The 24,370-nt window shown below is 44.3% G+C and overlaps 1 protein-coding gene across 1 annotated transcript in view; it reads left to right on the top strand.

The window, feature by feature from the left end:
• LOC124593781 (protein artichoke) overlaps window positions 1-24,370 on the top strand; it is a 185,569-nt gene that overhangs the window by 65,396 nt on the left and 95,803 nt on the right. The window contains exon 4 of the mRNA XM_047132130.1: window positions 12,178-12,548. Within this exon, the coding sequence (XP_046988086.1) occupies window positions 12,178-12,548 (371 nt within the window). The remainder of the gene's footprint in view (window positions 1-12,177; window positions 12,549-24,370) is intronic.

Genomic DNA, 24,370 nt, shown 5'->3' with positions numbered 1-24,370 from the left:
AACTTTCAGGAAACATTCCTCACACACAAATAAAGAAAAGATGTTATGTGGACATCTGTCCTGGAACGCTTAATTTCCATGACAGAGCTCATTTTAGTTTCGTCAGTATGTACTGTACTTCCTCGATTCACCGCCAGTTAGCCCAATTGAAGGAAGGTAATGTTGACTTCGGTGCTTGTGTTGCCATGCGACTCATTGCTCTACAGTACTAGCATCAAGCACATCAGTAAGTAGCATCAACAGGTTAGTGTTCATCACGAACGTGGTTTTGCAGTCAGTGCAATGTTTACAAATGCGGAGTTGTCAGATGCCCATTTGATGTATGGATTAGCACGGGGCAATACCGGGGCGCGGTACGTTTGTATCGAGACAGACTTCCAGAACGAAGGTGTCCCGACAGGAAGACGTTCGAAGCAATTGATTGGCGTCTTAGGGAGCACGGAACATTCCAGCCTATGACTCGCGACTGGGGAAGACCTAGAACGACGAGGACACCTGCAATGGACGAGGCAATTCTTCGTGCAGTTGACGATAACCCTAATGTCAGCATCAGAGAAGTTGCTGCTCTACAAGGTAACGTTGACCACGTCACTGTATGGAGAGTGCTACAGGAGAACCAGTTGTTTCCGTACCATGTACAGCGTGTGCAGGCAACATCAGCAGCGGATTGGCCTCCACAGGTACACTTCTGCGAACGGTTCATCCAATAATGTGTCAATCCTCATTTCAGTGCAAATGTTCTCTTTACGGATGAGGCTTCCAACATGACCAAATTGTAAATTTTCACAATCAACATGTGTGGGCTGACGAGAATCCGCACACAGTTGTACAATCACGTCATCAACACAGATTTTCTGTGAACGTTTGGGCAGGCATTGTTGGTGATGTCTTGATTGGGTCCCATGTCCTTCCACCTACGCTCAATGGAGCACGTTATCATGATTTCACATGGGATACTCTACCTGTGCTGCTAGAACATGTGCCTTTACAAGTACGACACAACATGTGGTTCATGCATGATGGAGCTCGTGCACATTTCAGTCAAAGTGTTTGTACGCTTCTCAACAACAGATTCGGTGACCAATGGATTGGTAGAGGTGGACCAATTCCATGGCCTCCACGCTCTCCTGACCTCAACCCTCTTGATTTTCATTTATGGGGGCATTTGAAAGCTCTTGTCTACGCAACCCCGGTACCAAATGTAGAGACTCTTCGTGCTCATATTGTGGACGGCTGTGAAACAATACGCCATTCTCCAGGGCTGCATCACCGCATCAGGCATTCCGTGCGACGGAGGGTGGATGCATGTATCCTCGCTAACGGAGGACATTTTGAACATTTCCTGTAACAAAGTGTTTGAATTCACGCTGGTACGTTCTGTTGCTGTGTGTTTCCATTCCATGATTAATGTGATTTGAAGAGAAGTAATAAAATGAGCTGTAACATGGAAAGTAAGCGTTTCCGGACACATGTCCACATAACATATTTTCTTTCTTTGTGTGTGAGGAATGTTTCCTGAAAGTTTGGCCGTACCTTTCTGTAACACCCTGTGGTCCATTGATCGTGACCGGGCCAAATATCTCACGAAATAAGCGTCAAACGAAAAAACTACAAAGAACGAAACTTGTCTAGCTTGAAGGGGGAAACCAGATGGCACTATGGCTGGCCCACAAGATGGCGTTGTCATAGGTCCATTTCTTCTGTTGTTCAAAAATCCTCTCATAATTTCTCTGAAAGAAGACCACGCATTTGCCTCGATTTTTAGGAGTTTGTTATCAAATGATGCGTCTTTCATCAGTTTCCTTAGTTGTGGTCCAAATTTGGCTTTATTTAATTTAGGAAACTTTTCTTTCAAATGATTGAAGGTCTGGCCTGTTCTATCCATAGCTTTTATAGAGTTCCCTATAAAGCCCAGCTTGAGATGAAGAAGAGACAAAATGATTTTAGCAAGCTAACCCAAAGGACTGTTCCTCACATTTTCCTTTCCGGTAATGACTTCCTTGAGTGTGTAGTGGTCCTTGGTGTCATGGCTGTCCAACTGGAACAAAATACTACAGTGTACCATGAGCCCACCATGTAAAAATGTAAAGAGAGCAACAGCTCTTAAATCGCAGCAAAGTTGCTATTCATGGTCTTTATAAGTGATTGCCTCTAGAAGTAGAACGAAGATGTCGTAAGTTTCTTTCACTGCATAAGCAAAAGGCACAGCGGGAATGAATTGTCATTATGGAGGAGAACTGCTTTCAAGTTGCTTTACTGAAGTCAGTAAATAGTCACCATTCCTGTGGGTTATGTTGTGCACCTTGCTGCATTATTTATCGAAGTGAGTACCTCTTGATCTAAGACAAATTAAAAAATTGTGCATCTAAAGAAAAGAATAGCAATAAAAGAACCTTTAAAAACTGAACAATCTTACATGTTAAAACATTTCGAAAGGTAGATTCGGATTCAACACACCAAAGTACATATTAATTGATATGTCACATCCCAGATGCAAAATAGCTATGGAGTAGTGGTTTTAATAACCAAGCTATATGGTGACACAGTTAGCTTCAAAATATCATTACAAAATCTATATACTAGGTACTATAATGGTTGTAAGTATTTGACCCCAACAGACATGGACCTCAAGATAAAACCCCACAACTTGAAAGTTCTTCTGCTGCTACAATAAATTCAAGTTTCTGTAAAGGTATTTTAACTGAAACACAGTTTAGCTGTGCACAAACATTTATAACACAGTACAGATGTGCGGAAACATTTCTTTATCAACATTTTGACTCGGTTTGGGCTTCATCCCTGCTCAGGAAACATATTTGTGGCTGTACAGTTAATATTATTTACACGAAACATTGTGACAAATGTGTTCATTTTCGTTCAAAAATTGAAAACGTCCATTAGTATTAATAAATAAACGCCAACCACCTTTAACAGGGGTAAATGCAAGATAATGTTCGTAAACAGGAGAAAAAAGGATAATTTTTGAGTACACCATAAATAGCTTGCCACAGTTATTAAATATTAGTCATACATTTTGTGATATGATATAAATTAGGCCGAATAAAATGGTTTGAAGAACCATTTGTAAACTTTTACGACATGCGCAAGATGTCATGTTGATTATGTCACAAATACGAACGTATGTCTGAAGGTAATTTGTTAACTGCTACAGAAACAAACATGTAAAAACATGTGTTCTATTCTACGCCATTAAATTATCTTGATAATAACTACGTATGTATCCATCATTGTAACAGAGCAAATAAAACTTACATTGCCTGTATGTCATATTACACATTAAGAATGTGTTATGCTACTCCGTGCTGTCATTCCATTCCACTACTTCAACAGTAGTTAGCATTGGCATTATTGCCACAATAATTAGGTGCCTCTTAAATTACTCTTTCATCCATAAAATGTGGGAAAGTGGATCATATGATTTCATATCTTCATCTTGACGAATGGGCTTCTATTGTAAAATGAAACCACTATTTGTGAGGATCTACTAAATAATCTGTCACTTTACAACAAAAACTTGCAAACACTCTGAATAAAATCAACTGATGTGAAAACCTCAACCTCATATTATCAGCTAAATTAATGGCAGATGTCCAGTGATGTCACTGCTGTCAGAATACAAAAATCGCTTCAGAATAATGTAATGCACTCGTATTAAAATGCATATAGCATGGCGTAAAGCGGGTAGTTCTCTAGATAGAGGAAGAAGTTACGTCAGAGAACGGTAACCGAAACAGATATATGTAGCTGTCAGTTCTTTCAATTTCAGTGGGCAGCTGGAGGTACAGCACAGCTGGACAGAAACGTTCACAGACTATAGCACGTTCTTTCTCTCTTCAAACCACTTTCCGAACGTTGTAAGCGAAAATCGTTATGACACCTCTGACAGTGAAATCCATGTGCCGGAACTGTTGTTGCTAAAATTGTAGGAAAGGCACCATTCAGAGGCAGTAGTACTGATCAGGAGAAGAAAAAAACATGGACTCTAAAATGTATATCTTAAAAGCTGTGAGCACCTGTTTATCTTCAATACAGTGAACCCATCTCTTCTACTGCAAGCTCTTTGTTTTCCCTTTTTTTTGAGTTAGTACGAAGCAAAGCAACAAAAAATATCCAAATATCCTGGAAATAAGGCCTCTAAAGCGCATGCCTGAAAAGCTATTAGCACTTATTCATCTTCATTACTGTGAAACATGTCTCTTCTCCTGAACAAGCTCCCATAGTTCTTGAGATATCAATTTGCAACTTAATATTTACTGGACATTTTCTTGTTTGGTTCATATTACCACCTCTGGAAGTTGCCTACCCTACAGTCACAGTAACAACACTACCAGTACATGTTCCGTGGTCAGAAATGTCAGAATGGCTTTCACTTATAACTTTCGGTTTCCAGACCAGGATCCCCTGTCTTGAATCCATACATCTACACTTCTCCATCACCCTCTGAAAGTCTGTATGTCTTGTTTAAGATGCATAAGAGCAAGGTAATAAAAGTGTGTTCGTAGACTTTGACAGTGTGACTCAGTTTCCATAAATTCTTCTAGTGTAGACTACATCGAAAAATTATGCCTTTCATTTTGGTTTTACCGCACTCGAGTTAAGAATGCTCATAAAATAATCCGAAACACTGGACTGATATTTTTCTACATGGCGTGGCCATAATCTGCTAGAAGTGTGTGGAGCTGAGAGAGGCTATAGAATGTGTGAGAACAAACTGGTAACATTATTTCCATGTTGCCACATTTGAAAAAGGAATAAAAATGGAAGACAAAAAACTTATATGTGGTACATTCTGGAGTGGACTGTAATTTGTGGAGTATTTACGTTGATGTAGAACGTCCGTAAGAAGAAACAGGTACGACAATATAGATGTGCCATATAATGGTCCATATTCGATACCTAGTACTATTTAGGAGATCCCATCAGTGGAAGGATATAAATGGTGGCCACTCAGCTATCTGAGGACCAACGATAAACTAGCTAAAGGATAACCAGTCACCAAGTTCATAAAACGAACAGGAAAATGGTTTTTGAATTAATGTGCATGACAAAAAAGCGAAGCACCAAGGACACAAGGTTTGATGTTCCGGTAACTTCATACACATATACATGATTGGTGGCTATGTAAATGATTAGAGTTGCAATTCTCTGTGCCGGATGGCACGGCCACCAGAGTGCATTAGCGTTGTTCATGTTTGGTGTTGTTGGCAGACTTAGTCAGGAATATAAGAGGCGTGAACAGGTCAGGTATTGAATGATCACTGTGAAGGACATGGAGATGCAGCATGCTTATGCATGGGTATAAATGTTGTAGCATCCTCAAAGCCTCTGCTGCTTTGTGCAAAGTCCCATTTGCAGCCATCACCAGAAGTCACGACCTGTTAGCTATGAGCGCCATGTGAGTAGAATTAAACGACCTACAGCTTTGCGGATTTGGTCAGAAGCGTTTTTTGCGAACTATAATTATTTCTCTGCGCTAAGGCATCTATAAAAGTGTCGCCAGCGTAGCTTTGACCAGTCAGACAGCCTTTATACTTGTCACTATAACCAAAAAAGCCTTGAAAATATCTAACTACTCTCTGGAAGCTTACAAGATTCAACAACTGGACTGGAATGCATAAGCTTCTAAAATTGCATCCATTACCTCTAATTGGCTGCTAGAAACTCCCAACAGTAATCTTCACAGAGAAACGAGAATAAAGTTTAAAAGAAATGCAATTTATTAGCTTTAATTAAGCCTTCACAAGACTGCCTCATTCTCTAACACATCACTGTGCACCAAAGTACTTGGCTCCACAACCTAGTTTGAGGACTCTGCCTACCATTTCTATGCACACTCTCTAAACTACACTCCTGGAAATGGAAAAACGAACACATTGACACCGGTGTGTCAGACCCACCATACTTGCTCCGGACACTGCGAGAGGGCTGTACAAGCAATGATCACACGCACGGCACAGCGGACACACCAGGAACCGCGGTGTTGACCGTCGAATGGCGCTAGCTGCGCAGCATTTGTGCACCGCCGCCGTCAGTGTCAGCCAGTTTGCCGTGGCATACGGAGCTCCATCGCAGTCTTTAACACAGGTAGCATGCCGCGACAGCGTGGACGTGAACCGTATGTGCAGTTGACGGACTTTGAGCGAGGGCGTATAGTGGGCATGCGGGAGGCCGGGTGGACGTACCGCCGAATTGCTCAACACGTGGGGCGTGAAGTCTCCACAGTACATCGATGTTGTCGCCAGTGGTCGGCGGAAGGTGCACGTGCCCGTCGACCTGGGACCGGACCGCAGCGATGCACGGATGCACGCCAAGACCGTAGGATCCTACGCAGGGCCGTAGGGGACCGCACCGCCACTTCCCAGCAAATTAGGGACACTGTTGCTCCTGGGGTATCGGCGAGGACCATTCGCAACCGTCTCCATGAAGCTGGGCTACGGTCCCGCACACCGTTAGGCCGTCTTCCGCTCACCCCCCAACATCGTGCAGCCCGCCTCCAGTGGTGTCGCGACAGGCGTGAATGGAGGGACGAATGGAGACGTGTCGTCTTCAGCGATGAGAGTCGCTTCTGCCTTGGTGCCAATGATGGTCGTATGCGTGTTTGGCGCCGTGCAGGTGAGCGCCACAATCAGGACTGCATACGACCGAGGCACACAGGGCCAACACCCGGCATCATGGTGTGGGGAGCGATCTACTACACTGGCCGTACACCACTGGTGATCGTCGAGGGGACACTGAATAGTGCACGGTACATCCAAACCGTCATCGAACCCATCGTTCTACCATTCCTAGACCGGCAAGGGAACTTGCTGTTCCAACAGGACAATGCACGTCCGCATGTATCCCGTGCCACCCAACGTGCTCTAGAAGGTGTAAGTCAACTACCCTGGCCAGCAAGATCTCCGGATCTGTCCCCCATTGAGCATGTTTGGGACTGGATGAAGCGTCGTCTCACGCGGTCTGCACGTCCAGCACGAACGCTGGTCCAACTGAGGCGCCAGGTGGAAATGGCATGGCAAGCCGCTCCACAGGACTACATCCAGCATCTCTACGATCGTCTCCATGGGAGAAGAGCAGCCTGCATTGCTGCGAAAGGTGGATATACACTGTACTAGTGCCGACATTGTGCATGCTCTGTTGCCTGTGTCTATGTGCCTGTGGTTCTGTCAGTGTGATCATGTGATGTATCTGACCCCAGGAATGTGTCAATAAAGTTTCCCCTTCCTGGGACAATGAATTCACGGTTTTCTTATTTCAATTTTCAGGAATGTATAATACTCTCCTACAAAAACTGTAAAACAGTTGAATACGCCACATCCACCGAATGGAAACGCCCTTGATAGTTCTCTCTTCTGTACTTCATGAAAGACTTAGTCTCCAGACAGAGAAATCACTAATCGAATCATCACTCCAGAGAGCCCACAATTCCAACGCCCAGGACGGCTGGAAACTGACTTCTCAATTTCGTGAGCTCCCAGTGGATCCAGGAAATTATTTAACGTTCAGGCATTTCAGCCAACGAGACTCAGGAACCACATGCAGGCAATTTCATCCACTCTTCTCCAAGATGTTGCTTCCTACCAGGACTTTTTTAAAGTATACTACTGGCCACTAAAATTGCTACAACAAGACGAAATGCAGATGATAACCGGGTATTCATTGGACAAATATATAATACAGGAACTGACATGTGATTACATTTTCACGCAATTTGGGTGCATAGATCCTGAGAAACCAGTACCCAGAACAACCACTTCTTGCTGTAATAACGGCCTTGATACGCCTGGGCATTGAGTCAAACAGAGCTTGGATGGCGTGTACAGGTACAGCTGCCCATTCAGCTTCAACGCGATACCATGGTTCATCAAGGGTAGTGATTGGTGTATTGTGACGAGCTAGTTGCTCAGCCACCATTGACCAGACGTTTTCAGTTGGTGAGAGATCTGGAGAATGTGCTCGCCAGGGCACCAGTCGAACATTTTCTGTATCCAGAAAGGCCCGTACAGGACCTGCAACATGCGGTCGTGCATTATCCTGCTGAAATGTAGGGTTTCGCAGGGATCAAATGAAGGGTAGAGCCACGGGTCGTAACATATCTGAAATGTAACGTCCACTGTTCAAAGTGCTGTCATTGCGAACAAGAGGTGACCGACACATGTAACCAATGGCACCCCACACCATCAAGCCGGGTGATTCGCCAGTATGACGACGACGAATACACGCTTCCAGTGTGCGTTCACCGCGATGTCTCCTTACACGGATGCGACCATCATGATGTTGTAAACAGAACCTGGATTCATCCGAAAAATTGACGTTTTGCCATTCATGCACCCTGGGTCGTCATTGAGTACACCATCGCAGGCGCTCCTGTCTGAGATGCAGCGTCAAGGGTAACCGCAGCCACGGTCTCGGAGCTGATAGTCCATGCTGCTGCAAACGTCGTCGAACTGTTCATGCAGATGGATGTTGTTTGCAAACGTCCCCATCTGTTGACTCAGGGATCGAGACGTGGCTGCACGATCCGTTACAGCCATGTGGATAAGATGCCTGTCATCTCGACTACTAGAGATAACGAGGCCATTGGGATCCAGCACGGCGTTCCGTATTACCCTTCTGAACCCACCGATTCCATATTCTGCTAACAGTCATTGGATCTCGGCCAACGCGAGCAGCAATGTCGCGATACGATAAACCGCAATCGCGATAGGCTACAATCCGACCTTTATCAAAGTCGGAAACGTGATGGTACGCATTTGTCCTCCTTACACGAGGCATCACAACAACGTTTCACCAGGCAACGCAGGTCAACTGGTGTTTGTGTATGAGAAATCGGTTGGAAACTTTCCTCACGTCAGCACGTTGTAGGTGTCGCCACCGGCGCCAACCTTGTGTGAATGCTCTGAAAAACTAATCATTTGCGTATCACAGTGTCTTCTTCCTGTCGGTTAAATTTGGCGTCTGTAGCACGTTAACTTCGTGGTGTAGCAATTTTAATGGCCAGTAGTGTAGTTCTCTCTTCTGTACTTCATGAAAGACTTAGTCTCCAGACAGAGAAATCACTAATAGAATCATCACTCCAGAGAACTCACAATTACAGCACCCGGGATGGTTGGAAAATGACTTCTCAATTTGGCAGGCTTCCAGCGGAAACAGGAAATTATTTAACATTTGGGCATTTCGGCCAACCAGACTCAGGAACCACATGCAGCCAATTTCATCCACTCTTCTCCAAGATGTTGCTTCCTACCGGTCTTTTTAAAAGTATATTGCCAACAGGCTCTTAGAAACATCTGCCATTATAAAATAATCACTCGGCCTCTAAGCATCCAACACAACCCGTTTGGAAAGACTAGGATAGATCTGCTAATCATCTCTGTGCTAGAGGAAATCTCTTTCCCCCCCCCCCCCCCCCCCCTATACTGGAGTCCAGCTTTAGAAAAAAGAGCATAAAGAAATAGTTGCCACTATTAAAGCTCGAACCGTCATATACATACTGTTTAGCCTGAACAACCTAATAGCCAGTATGTCAACATTTGGCACAGATAACAGCAGCGATGCATCCTGGCATGGAAGCAATGAGGCCTTGGTAGGTCGCTGGAGGGAGTTGGCACCGCATATGCACACACAGGTCACCTAATTCCTGTAAATTCCGGGGAGGGGTGCCATGAACCCTGACGCTAGATTCAATCACATTCCAGTTATGTTCGATTGAGTACAGATCAGGCGAGTTGGGGGCCACTGTTTCCCTCCAACCACTCCATCACACTCCTGGTCTTGTAATGTGACGCATTATCTTGCTGAAAAATGCCACTGCTGTCGGGAAAAGTGATCGTCATGAAGGGATGTAGGTGGTCTGCAACCAGTGTACGATACTCTTTGGCCGTAATTGTGGCTTGCACGACCTCCACTGGACCCATGAAAGCCCATCAGAATGATACGCAGAGCATAATGTATCCGTCGCCAGCTTGTCTCTGTCCCGCAGCACAGGTGTCAACGAGCGGTTCCCCTGGAGGACGACAGATTCGCGTCCCCCATCGGTATGACGGAAAAGGTATTGAGATTCATCAGACGATACGATTCTCTGCCATTGCCATTGCCATTACCATTGCTCCATCGTCCAGTACTGATGGTCATGTGGGCATTTCAGTCTTAGTTGCCGATGTTCATCTACATCTACATCCATACTCTGCAAGCCACCTGACGGTGTGTGGCGGAGGGTATCCTGAGTGCCTCTATCGGTTCTCCCTTCTATTCCAGTCTCGTATTGTTCGTGGAAAGAAGGATCGTCGGTATGCTTCTGTGTGGATTCTAATCTCTCTGATGTTATCCTCATGGTCTCTTCACGTAGGAGGGAGCAATATACTGCTTGACTCGTCAGTGAAGGTATGTTCTCGAAACTTCAACAAAAGTCCATACCGAGCTACTCAGCGTCTCTCCTGCAGAGTCTTCCACTGGAGTTTATCTATCATCTCCGTAACGCTTTCGTGATTACTAAATGATCCTGTAACGAAGCGCGCTGCTCTCCGTTGGATCTTCTCTATGTCTTCTATCAACACTATCTGGTATTGATCCCACACTGCTGAGCAGTATTCAAGCAGTGGGCGAACAAGCGTGCTGTAACCTACTTCCTTTGTTTTCGGATTGCATTTCCTTAGGATTCTTCCAATGAATCTCAGTCTGGCATCTGCCTTACCGACGATCAACATTATATGATCATTCCATTTTAAATCACTCCTAATGCGTACTCCCAGATAATTTATGGAATTAACTGCTTCCAGTTGCTGACCTGCTATTTTGTAGCTAAATGATAAGGGATCTATCTTTCTATGTATTTGCAGCACATTACACTTGTCTACATTGAGATTCAATTACCATTCCCTGCACCATGTGTCAATTCGCTGCAGATCCTCCTGCCCGCAAAAAAGCCTCAGTGAACTTCTGATGTCATCCACAAGGTCATTTATGTATATTGTGAATAGCAACGTTCCTACGACACTCCCCTGCGGCACACTTGAAATCACTCTTACTTTGGAAGACTTCTCTCCATTGAGAATGACATTATCTAGGAACTCTTCAATCCAGTCACACAGTTGCTCTGATAGTCCATGTGCTCTTCCTTTGTTCATTAAACGACTGTGGGGAACTGTATCGAACGCCTTGCGGAAGTCAAGAAACACGGCATCTACCTGGGAACACGTGTCTGTGGCCCTCTGAGTCTCGTGGACGAATAGCGCGAGCTGGGTTTCACACGATCGTCTTTTCCGAAACCCATGCTGATTCCTACAGAGTAGATTTGTAGTCTCCAGGGAAGTCATTATACTCAAACATAATACGTGTTCCAAAATTCTACAACTCATCGACGTTAGAGATATAGGTCTATAGTTCTGCACATCTGTTCGACGTCCCTTCTTGAAAACTGGGATGACCTGTGCCCTGTTCCAATCCTTTGGAACCCTACGCTCTTCTAGAGACCTACGGTACACCGCTGCAAGAAGGGGGGCAAGTTCCTTCGCGTACTCCGTGTAAAATCGAACTGGTATCCCATCAGGTCCAGAGGCCTTTCCTCTTTTGAGCGATTTTAATTGTTTCTCTATCCCTCTGTCGTCTGTTTCGATATCTACCATTTTGTCATCTGTGCGACAATCTAGAGAAGGAACTACAGTGCAGTCTTCCTCTGTGAAACAGCTTTGGAAAAAGACATTTAGTATTTCGGCCTTTAGTCTGTCATCCTCTCTTTCAGTACCATTTTGGTCACAGAGTGTCTGGACATTTTGTTTTGATCCACCTACCACTTTGACATAAGACAAAAATTTCTTATGATTTTCTGCCAAGTCAGTACATAGAACTTTACTTTCGAATTCCTTGAACGCCTCTCGCATAGCCCTCCTCACACTACATTTCGCTTCGCGTAATTTTTGTTTGTCTGCAAGGCTTTGGCTATGTTTATGTTTGCTGTGGAGTTCCCTTTGCTTCCGCAGCAGTTTTCTAACTCGGTTGTTGTACCACGGTGGCTCTTTTCCATCTCTTACGATCTTGCTTGGCTTCTGGTCTTAACGTCGGCACATGCATAGGCCGTCGGTTGCGGAGGCCCATCGTTAGGAGCGTGCAGCCAGGAAATAATACGTTAGAAAGTGTATTGTCTATTGTCTTGTGGGACAGGCGGGCGGCGTGCGGCGGGTGCCGCAGCTGTCGGGCCTGCCGCGGCTGCACTACGTGTCGCTGGAGTGCCCGGCGCTGGAGCAGCTGCAGGTGTCGGGGCTGCCGGCGCTGTCGGAGCTGCAGGTGTCGGGCGCGCCGCGGCTGTCGCGGCTGGAGGAGCGCTCGCTGGGCGCGCTGCCGCGCCTGCACACGCTCAACGTGACGGCGTGCGGCCTGCGCTGGCTGCACGCGCGCTCCCTGGCCGGCGCGCCCGCGCTGCGCCGCCTGCTGCTCGCCGACAACCGCCTGCAGGACGCCGCGCTGGTCGGCCGCGCCGCCAGGGCGCTGCCCGCGCTCGACACGCTCGTGCTCGACCGCAACCTCTTCGACCGGTGAGTCGACTGCGCGCTGCAGCTGCACTCCTGCTCCCGCGTCCACCAGAGTCCCCGATTGTACACTTGTTCTGGATCCTGCCAACGCCTTGGTGACATTGTTGTCGTGGTCCTCAGTCCAAAGACTGGTTTGATGCAGTTCCCCGTGTTATTATTGTCTGTACTCGACACGCTCGTGCTCGACCGCAACCTCTTCGACCGGTGAGTCGACTGCACGCTGTTCCCGCATCCACCAGACTCCCCAACTGTACACTTGTTCTGGACCTTGCCAACGCTTTGGTGACGTTATTGTTCTCATGGTCCTCAGTGCAAAGACTGCTTTGATGCAGTTCCCCGTGCTACTCTCTCGTGTTACTCTTACTTATTGTCTGTACTGTTTGTCATCCGTGTTTCATATCCACATGAGACCACACCCCAAACAATTACCTTCAGAAATTTGCTTCCAATGTTAACATATTTCTCTTATTAACAAAAGATTTCTTTTGTTTCCTTTACTTCTTGCTCAATATACAGATTGAATAACATTGGGGAGAGGCTACAACCCTGTCTCACTCCCTTCCCAACCACTGCTTCCCTTTCGTGCCCCTCAACTCTTATAACTGCCATCTGGTTTCTGTACAAATTGTAAATAGCCTTTTGCTCCCTGTATTTTACCCCTGCCACCAAGAATAAAAGCTCACATGGAATTGATGGCATTTACAGCAGGATAATAAAAGCTTGTTCCCCAGAAATAAGTGGGATTCTTAGCCACGTATGTAATAGCTCTCTGAAGCAGGGTATTTAACCCAGATAGACTGAAGTATGCCATTGTTAAACCACTGCATAAAAAAGGGGATATGTCTGATGTCAACAACTACCACCCAATCTCTCTTCTGACTGCCTTATCCAAAATTCATGAAAAAGTAATGTATTGTAGAGTAGCTTCGCACCTTTGTAAAAATAAAGTTTTAACAAAATGTCAGTTTGGTTTCCAAAAGGGTTTTTCAACGGAAAATGCTATATATACTTTCACTAATGAAATATTAAATGCTCTGAGTGAACGGAAATCACTCGTTGGGATTTTTTGTGATCTGTCAAAGGCTTTTGATTGTGTAAATAATGGAATACTTCTAGATAAGCTCAAGTACTGTGGTATGAATGAGACAGTGCTCAAATGGTTTAAATCATACCTAACTGAAAGAGTGCAGAAAGTTGAAATAAACAGTTCACATAATATGCAAAAAAACTAGTGATTTCTCAAACTGGGGAACAATCAAGAATGGGGTGCCGCAAGGTTCGGTCTTGGGTCCTCTGCTGTTCTTAATATATATTAATGACTAGCCATTCTATATTCACGAAGATGCAAAGCTGGTACTTTTTGCCTTTTATTAACCTGACACGTTCCACATCATTATGAAGTGTCATAATCATGATCTATTGAACAAGTACTAATCTAATCTAATCCACTGCCTTTACTGTCTCATTTCCTAATTCAGTTCCCTCAACAACACCTCATTTAATTCGACTGCATTCCATCATCCTTGTCTTAATTTTTTTACACTGATCTAGTACCCACATGTCAATAGACATCCCATTTCAATCAACTAATCTTCCTAGTCCCTTGCTATCTCTGACAGAACTACAGGGTCATCAGGAGTGTCTAAGTTCTTATTTCTGCTACCTGACTTCTATTCCCTTTCCAAATTTTTCTGTGTTTTCCATTACTGCTTTCTCAATGTACAGATTGAATAATATAGGGAATAGGCAACAAACCTGTCTCACACATTTCTCAGTTACTGCCTCCATTTCATGTCCTTCAACTGTTATGACTGCAGTCTGAGTTCTGTATGACTTAACACAACCTTTCACTACCCATTTCTTTTATACTGTTTTCCAGTTAACACTGTCAGGCATTTCTTCTAAATATAGAAAAATTATAATTGTGGGAGGCACTTCAAGTATTTTTGTTGTTATTAACAGAGAGTATGCACAAGCTCATTTACTCCACAATACTGTGTAAAGTATTTTAAAGCTCTTACAAGTTACTCACCTTGAGAAAGGCTATAAGGTTGTCAGCCAAAATATTGGAACAAGAATTAATATTATCTGGGATGCATGCCCGAGACGTGATGGAATATTCGATGTGCTTGGAAAACTTCACGAAGTATGGGAAGCTGCCCCTGGTGAGAATTTATTACATTTCCAAATGTGAAAAAGGATCTACAACCTCAGGGCCAGGATTTTTATGATCTAAATACCTGGAAAATTGTTACTGAAATAACCTGAAAATATGGTTAAAATGACCTGTTGTTGTTGTGGTCTTCAGTCCAGAGATTGGTTTGATGCAGCTCTCCATGCTTCTCTATCCTGTGCAAGCTTCTTCATGTCTCAGTACCTACTGCAACCTATATCCTTCTGAATCTATTTAGTGTATTCATCTCTATGTCTCTCTCTACGACTTTTACCCTCCACACTGCCCTCCAATACTAAATTTGTGATCCCTTGATACCTTGGAATATGTCCTACCAAGCGATCCCTTCTTCTAGTCAAGTTGTGCCACAAATTTCTCTTCTCCCCAATTCTGTTCAATACCTCCTCATTAGTTATGTTATCTACCCATCTAAAATGACCTTATATATATATATATATATATATATATATATATATATATATATATATATATATATATATTTTGTAGGGAGACAAAGTGAGTTGCATAACGATCTAGAGCAAAGAAAACTTTATACGATGGTATGCTGAAAAGTAATGCCTCTGAATTTTTTATATGAAAACTTTTAAATATTTACAAATAAAACGAACGTAATTAACATTCTACGTCTTTATTACTGATGTCCTCATATTTATTTTTTGACGTAGTGATCCTGGCGAGGAATACATTTCCCCCCACAAGAGACCAGTTTGCTGATACCATCACTCTAATTCTGGTTTGACTTTGTTGACAGAGCCACAGCCTCATCTCTTCTTGCACCGCTTCATCACTATCAACGTGAAGTCCTACAAGGTCCTCTTTAACTATTGGAAACACGTCAAAATCGGATTGGGCCAGTTGCGACTGTATGTAGTATTGTCGATGACAGTGAACCGAAGGCTTCAGACTGTTGCAGATATCGCAGCACACGTGTGTGGTCAGGCATTGTCATGCTCAAGGAGAGGGTGCTCCATGTGCGGTTGAATTCTTCGAGTATGAGCTTTCAGTTTTCTGAAGGTCTCGTAGTACCTTGCATGAGTTCCAAATGCACAAAACCTCGAATGTCCCTCAACACTGTGAGCATAACTTTACCCTGCACATGGCATGGACTTGAACTTTTTTGGCGTTTATTATCCTTCGTGACGCAACTCCAATGACTCTCTCACGTGTTTGGGGTCAAAATAGTGAACCCAGCATTTATCACCTGTCGCATGTTGTTAAGGAACCCATCTCCCACATGCTCAAAACGCGAAAGAAATTCCTTACAGATGCCCAGACTCCTCTCGAGGACATAACTTTTCAGCAACAAATATAATTAATTTACAATCGCTTTGTTTTTCTTTCAGAAATCTCATTCTTTGAAGATGTACAAAAATTGTTGTATAATCACGATAGAGCAATTCAGTGCATGGCAGTTAGTAATTAGAGATTATCGAAAGTGAGTGAACGTTTGTTGACAGACATGTGCTTGTAGCTGGAAAATCTTTTTCCATTTTCGGAAATGACTGGAGCCTGCACTTAGACATTTTTCTTTAGTTTCAAACACCAATCTAAATAACTGACACACAGATATCGATATTTCTGAAAAGGCCACTACGTTTGGAATGATGTCGATACAAAATATCGATATTTATGTTTTAATACACATACTTGGTACAAGTCAACAGCAGTACTGTGCCAATGAAATACACAGGCGAATAATTAATTTATTTGCAGCAAGAACAAATACATTTCTGAGCCATATGGCAGCAGTGATAGATATTACATGTAAGAATACCCGACAATGGCAATAGGTCAACATGAGCCCATTGTGCTTTATGCAGTAAAACTCATATAAAGAGCAATGTAACTGGTATATCATTATCGTAGTCATGCCACTACGAGACATATTCTGCACGGCAGGCCCCAAAGAACAAAAATTACTGCGCATGACTGTCCATCTCTGCGTAACTACTACAGCCTGCTTCCATTTCAAACAGTAATTTCTACAAACGTCAAGCCTAGACCACCACCTATAATTTTATCCCCCTTCCCCCCCCCCCCCCCCCCCCCCCACACACACACATACACACACACTTCCTTTCATTACAAAATTGACTGTTCCTTGACACATAAGGATGTGTAGTCTACCAATGATTCTTTCTCTTAATCCTGTTGTGCTGTTAATTTCTTCCCCCCCCCCCCCCTCAGTTAGATTCAGTACCTCCTCATTAGTTATCTGAGCTACTCGTCTACTCTTGAGCACTCTTAAGTAGCAAGACATTTCAAAACTTTATATTTTTCTTCTTTACTGAACCGTTTATTGTCCACGTTTCACTTCTTTATAAAGTTACAAATACCGTCAGAAAAGGCTTCCTAACGCTTAAATTAAAATCCATTGTTTATAAACTCTCTTCCTATAGACTCTCTGCATTATATATACACTATCTGATCAAAAGTATACGGACACCTATTTAAGGACATTAGTATCGGGTGCATCTGCCCTTCGCCTTTATGATTGCTTGTATTCTGCTGAGAACACTTTCAATAAAGTGTGTGTATGTCTGTTGAGAAGTGGCAGCCCATTCTTTCTCAAGAGCCATACCAGAGAAGGTAGCGATGTTGGGTCTGAAGCGAAGTCGATGTTCTCACTCATCCCCTGTCTGTTCCAAGCAGGCCAGTCCATGGCAGGAATGTTATTGTCCACAAACCATTATGACTTGGTGCGTTGTCATACTGTTACAGTTATCACATCTGACTCTTCGTCTGCTGCACTCAGTATACAAGCCTGAAAAATGGGTTCTTATTGCCGCGAGCTATGGCTGACACAGTATGTCGTAGTGGTTAGTATTGCTGGTTGGCGTGCGGCGACTCGCCAGTCCAAACCAGATCACCAGCAATTATTTATTATTTCGTGTTTATCACTTCTGAAATGTTCTTGAAATATCTAATGTTAGTAATGTCTGCATTTTCTGGAATATTCGATGTATTCGATGTTTGGGTAAAAATCAGCTTTGTGAAATATTTGATGGCTGTATAAACAGTAATATACGTGCTTTCAGTTCTAAGTGCTGTGCTTCACTGACGACCCGGCGTCCGGATTTGGACTTGATTGTGGTTTTGACGTGACGTTGTTTGGTGGAGATGTTGGGTACTCCAAAATATTTACATCACCATAGTTCCAATTAGGTAACGTAAAAGCCGTCGCCTGTATGGACAAGAAGCGGAAACAAGCTGAACATCTTTTCCACAATCCATATATTCAAGAGACCAGTGGATTCCAAGCCAGCAGTAAGTCAGCTGCACATCAGACATCTAACACTATTTTCGGGAGAGGCTGGCAAGGACCCAACGAAATCGCTGAAAGGATTGGATCTAGTCGCCAAATACAACAGGTGGGATGCTATGATGTGTTCAGCAAACGTGTACTTTTACTTGAACGTCACAACCAAATAATGGTTCAAGCACAACCAAAATAATCTCAATAGCTGGGACGAATTCCAGGCCGAAATGACGAAAACGTTTGGCGACAATCAGTAGGAAGTCCACTTAGTGGGAGAACAACTGAATAACAGGGCCCAACGTCATGAAGAAACGACATAGTCGTACTTGCAGAGTGTTTTGGCTCTATGCCATATTGTAATACTAAAATGACAGGAGCCGACAAAATCTCACACCTGATGATAGGAGCTGCAGAAGATACGTCCTAGCTCTTTTTGTAAAGGATGTCAGAACGACAGAGGTTTTCATCAAGTGGAGCAAATGTAACAGAAAAAGAGTTGGACAGAAGAGTTGTGACCAGCTGCCAAACGTGGTCCCTACGGCAGTTGTGGAAGACCACCAAGACCTCGCCTATCTCATGTAGCAGATAGTGGGATAAGAGTGAAGGTACAGCAGTGCATGGCAGCCAGAAATGTTGGGCCAGGTTCACAAGAGCTAGCAGCCTTGAAAGATCGACCCAATAGGTCAGGAGGTAACAGAGCATGTTGAATAAGAGGTGTATCGGACTTTGGCACCAATGTCCACCACCTAGCGAATGCGTCACGAAGAATGGTGTTGACCATCTCGCATTTACACTGCCACCATCAAACGACAACCCAGCATGCGACCAACACAAGTACAATTCATTCCTTCACCAAATACAGCGTTCCATAGAAGAACACACACGCTAGTCTGTTTTCACCGTGGATACCCTGGACGCGTTGTGCAATACTGTAGAGAACGAAGACGAATGTTCAAAGACTATTACGCCGCAATACGTCAACCATCACAACGGTTCTACGCCACCAATCAACTTCACACGATAATTGTCGACCTGTTGTCCGAAAGTCCTCCCCATACTCTGGACGAGGTTACTCCACAACACGCCGCAGCTATTCCACGTCGCCAAACAGAGGTACCAGCCGTTCCCTAACCACTTAATTCAGGTAAACCAGGCGAGGTGACCATTTATGGAGGTGAGGCCTCATCAAATGAAATTCTCCCTGAACGACAGCTACCAAGATGACAGGAAATCTCACTGACGTCATCAATGGCAAACCAGCCCGGACGCTAATCGACTAAGGTCCTTCTTTCTTGTTTAATGTTGGATGTCTCTTGTCACCTGGTCCTCTCCAGCGGCCTTTAGGATGCTGAAGGTCGACACATGGCGTTTCTACATCGACGACAGACAACTGAATAAAATCATGAAGAAATATGTCAACCTAATGCTGCGCATTGATTCTGTGATACGAAGGCCATTGTGCTGAAAGTCGCAAATGGGAAATACATCCAGCCAACAGGAACATGTATCTCAAGAATATCTATGACAGAACGCAGCCCTCCGAATTTGTCGTTTTAGCAGAATGCAGTCATAATGTTATTCTGAAATGGTACATCTTGAGAGCATCTCAAGACATCATAGACTGTGAAAGATCAGAGCTCCAGACTAATGAAACTGTTCCAAAAAGCGCGCATAACGAAGATTGCTCTGGACAGTTGTTTGTCATTGAAGGCGTTGTCATCCCACCATCATCAAAGAGACGAGTTCCAGTCACCAGTCAAGATGCTCAGTTAAACTATGAAGCTTTTGCCGATTGCAGAAGGCTACTCAGGCTCACAAAAGAAATGTAATGCTCAAGGAGAATTTTGGATCACAAATTTTCACTAGCAGCTACAACTCACCCCTAAAGGTATATGCAAAAAGACAGTCGAGCAAGTCCAGTAAGGGCAGCTTAGTGTCATCGATGAAGAATTATTCTCTGCTAATACTACAGAAAATGCTGGGGAGGAAACTGCTGTCTACCTGCGAATAGTATCTGGCCTGGCCGAGGAATAACGTCAGTGAGTAATAGCCACTCTGCGCCATTTTTCAGATGCTTTCCAATCTGGAGTGGAGAAAAGACAGACCAAGTGGTCCATGATCAGATACCATATCCAACTGGTATCATCCACCAATTAGCCAGGGCTCATATGGAGTGTCACCACTTGAACGATGGATAACCCATGAGCAAGTGGAGAAGATGCTGCAAGACCACATCACTGCACCTTCAGAGAGTGCCTGGTCCTCTCCTGCGGCCTTTAGGAGGCTGAAGGTCGGCACATGGCGTTTCTGCATCGACTACAGACAACTGAATAAAATCACGAGGAAAGAGACAACCGATTGCTGCATATTGATGACGCCCTGGAATGCTTGAAAGGAACAAAGTATTACTCAACTACGGACATGTAGTCAGGCTACTGGCAAATCGAGGTTGATGAAGTTAACTGCGAAAAGACTGCCTTCATAACCCCTGATGGCCTCTATGAGTTTAAAGTTAAGCCATTAGGACTGGGTAACGCTCCAGTCACATCAAAAGGAATGATGGACAACCTTCTTCTACACTTCAGATAGGCATTGTGCCTTTACTGTTTGCATGACATTGTCGTTACTTCAAAGACATTTGAAGGATATCTAAGGCAACTGATAACTGTGCTGAAGTGTGTTCAGACCACAATTCTTTGCCTGAATCCGAAAGAGTGCCTCTTCGTCACCCAGAAATAAAAATCTTGTGGCACCTTCTTAATGGCACTGCAGTCTGTCCCGAACCAGAGAAAATTAGAGCAATCACACATTGTTCAACAACTCGACACATTCGTGATTTGAGAAGTTTTCTTGGAACGTGCTCATATCACTGGCGAGTCCTAATGGACTTACATGCAAAGCTACATCCCTTGCAAGAAATACTGCAGGCAGACACCAAATTTTCCTGGAACGAGGTGCAAGAAAGATCTTTCCTTATCCTTATGGATATGCTAACATCTTCTCCAGTTTTAGCACCATTTGATGAGAATGCCAAGACAGAACATTGCACTGATGTAGCAGTTTTGGAATAGTGGCAACTCTGAAACAAATTTAGGAAACTGCTGAAAGGATAATAGCTTATGCTTCCACAGTACTCTCAAAATTCGAAATAAACTACACTAAAATTGAGAAAGAATGCCTTGTAGTTGTTTGAGCTATTAGCAAATTCCAGCCATATTTTCTTGGGAAACCATTCATCCTTATAATGGACCACCATTCTCTATGCTGCCGGACTCTTCTGAAAGATCCGTCAGCTCGAGTGGTGAGATGGGCACTGAGACATCAGGAATATGACATCACAGTACTATACAAAACTGGACGCAAACACAAGAGCGCTGACTGCCTGTCAAGGAAATCTTTGATGGAACACAGAATCATGGATGAAATTTCAATCATCGCTGCATCAAATGACATGGGTGCTGAAAAAAGGGAAGATCCACCAGTACTGGGAACCATACAAGCCTTGAATAAGGAGGAGCCGACCAAGGGGAAATTCAAGTTAATAGATGGAGCGTTGTATAAGAGGAACTATGGTCCAATGGGGCAGAAATGGTTGCTCATCGTGCAAGGTCATCTCCGGCCAGCTATCCTGAAGTGTTTCGAAGACTGGCGAGGCCTCTACCGCTGCGGTAAACACCATATGAGTCACTGTAAGGAATGCCAACGACCACAGTACATGCAACAGTTACCTCTGGAATATATGTTACCAATCCTGCCTATAGCAGTGTCATTTCACCAAACTGGAATCAACATCTCTGGGAGGTTCCCTAAGTTGACAACCCGAAATCTAGGGATCATAGTCTGCACTGACTAACCCACTGTGCTATCACTAAAGCTGTGCCGACTGCCAAAACTCCGGAAATTGCAAAGTATCTTGTAGAACACATCATTTTTAGGCATGGAGCACCGCATGTAATGATTTCTGATCGTGAAAAATTTTTCTCATCGAGATTGGTGTCAGAGGTAATTTCCCGTTGTGAAATCACCAGCAGGATGACAACTAACTACTATCCACAGACGAATAGTCTCATAGAGCACTTTAATAAAATGCTGGCAGATATGCTATCGATGTCAAACACAGATATTGGGAAACTACACTGCACGTCGTGAAATTCGTATGTAACACATCGAATCAATGCAATATAGGCTTGACATCGCCTTCGCCGCGAAGGAAAAATACGACATTCGAACAATGCTACTTTTTCAACCAGGCGATGCTCGTGATAACTACGTGAAAACGTCTCATTACCAGGACGAAGAAGAAAGATAGAAAGCTCGCATACGGCCCTAGGGCGCCCAGAAGAAGGGCTGAGGCCTCTATAAAGCCAAGCACTAATCAATGAAATACAGTTCAAGAGACTTGGTGTGGGTTTTTATGCCTTTGTGGATAGCAGGAGTATAGGAAAAGTTATCAAAGCGCAACTTTGGGCCGTACTTCAGTCCGCAGAACGACGTTGGTAAATTCAAGGTAACTGAAGACCCACTCGACGATCACGAATCTTCTAAGGGAAGTGCAACTTTCGATGCTCATCACAATGAAGATGATGTAACAAGACGATCAGTACGGGAGGATCCACAGGCGCCGCCATACAGGGAACCACTGGCAGCATCTAGATCCAGGGTGCTTTAGTCGTCTCCAATGAGAATTTCTGAAACAGCAGATCGTTGTTTCTGCACGAAAGGGAGCAATGCGAGGAGCTATAGAGAACGCAGTGTGACATAGTAGTTAGCTTTGCTGATTGGCGTGCTGCAATCAGCTGGTTCAAACCTGACCACCACTTGTTTATCGTTTCTGGAATATATGTTCTTGAAATATCTAATGTCTATAATGTTTATATGTTTTGGAATAGTCGATCTTTGTATAAATACCAGAATTCCGGAATATTCGATGGCTGTATAAGTAGATGTACTCTCCAGAATGAGATTTTCACTCTGCAGCGGAGTGTGCGCTGATATGAAACTTCCTGACAGATTAAAAGTGTGTGCCCGACCGAGACTCGAACTCGGGACCTTTGCCTTTTGCGGGCAAGTGCTCTACCAACTGAGCTACTTAAGTACGACTGACGATCCGCCCTCACAGCTTCAATTCTGTCAGTACATCTCCTACCTTCCAAATTTTACAGAAGCTCTTCTACGAACCTTGCAGAACTCGCACGCTCGCAAAAGGTAAAGGTTCCGAGTTCGATTCTCGGTCCGGCACACAGTTTTAATCTTCAGGAAGTTTCATAGCAGCGCACACTCCGCTGAAGAGTGAAAATCTCATTCAGGAAACATCCCTCAGACTGTGGCTAAGCCATGTCTCCGCAATATCCTTTCTTCCAGGAGTGCTAGTTCTGCAAGGTTCGCAGACCAGACTGTGGCTAAGCCATGTCTCCGCAATATCCTTTCTTCCAGGAGTGCTAGTTCTGCAAGGTTCGCAGAAGAGCTTCTGTGAAGTTTGGAAGGTAGGAGACGCGGTATTGGCAGAATTGAAGCTGTGACGGCGGGTCGTGAGTCGTGCTTGGGTAGCTCAGATGGTAGAGCACTTGCCCGCGAAAGGCAAAGGTCCCGAGTTCGAGTCTCGGTCCAGCACACAGTTTTAGCTGTACTCTCCTTCCAGAAATTGCCTACCGATCCGGCTGTAGTTGGGTCAGTAATATATGTTCTTTCAGCTCCAAGTGCTGTGCTTCAGTGACGACCCGCCCTTCAGATTTGGAGTTGATCGTGGTTCCAGCTTGACATTGCTCCCGCCAAAATCTTTTTGCATTCAGCTTTTTCTTACGTGGACTAAGGGGATCACACCCTCACAAAAACGCACTCGTACCAATAACACCACCTGCTCCGCACTTCACTGTGGGCATTACACTTAGTGGCAGACAACGTTCTCCATGCATTCGCCAAATACAAACCTTTCCATTGGGTTGTGACAGGGTACGGCGTGGTTCAGCACTCAAAACCACTGGTTTCCAGTCAACGACTCTCCAGTGGCGTCGCTCTTTACACCATCTCAAGTGCCACTTTGCATTGCCTACAGAAAAGCGTGACTTTTGGTGAGCTGTTCGATTATTGCACCCCATTCTTCTTGACTCCTGCGCTAGTTGCACTGCTGGTAGCTCTTTTAGCACTTTGGAACTCACGAGCACTTTACAACTGCTTCCACTGATTTCATACCATTTCTTACAACTACCCTTCAGAATGCTCACAGCCGCTGTCCATCAATTTCTTCTACATCTACATATCTACATATATACTCCGCTAGCCACCAAGCGGTGTGTGGCGGAGGGCACAATTCGCGCCAAAGTCATATTCCCCCCCCCCCCCCTTTCTGTTCCACTCGCGGATCGCACGAGGGAA

Source organism: Schistocerca americana, chromosome 2 (genome assembly GCF_021461395.2).
Source record: "Schistocerca americana isolate TAMUIC-IGC-003095 chromosome 2, iqSchAmer2.1, whole genome shotgun sequence".
Lineage (NCBI taxonomy): Eukaryota > Metazoa > Arthropoda > Insecta > Orthoptera > Acrididae > Schistocerca > Schistocerca americana.
This window is presented reverse-complemented; position numbering and strand designations above follow the sequence as displayed.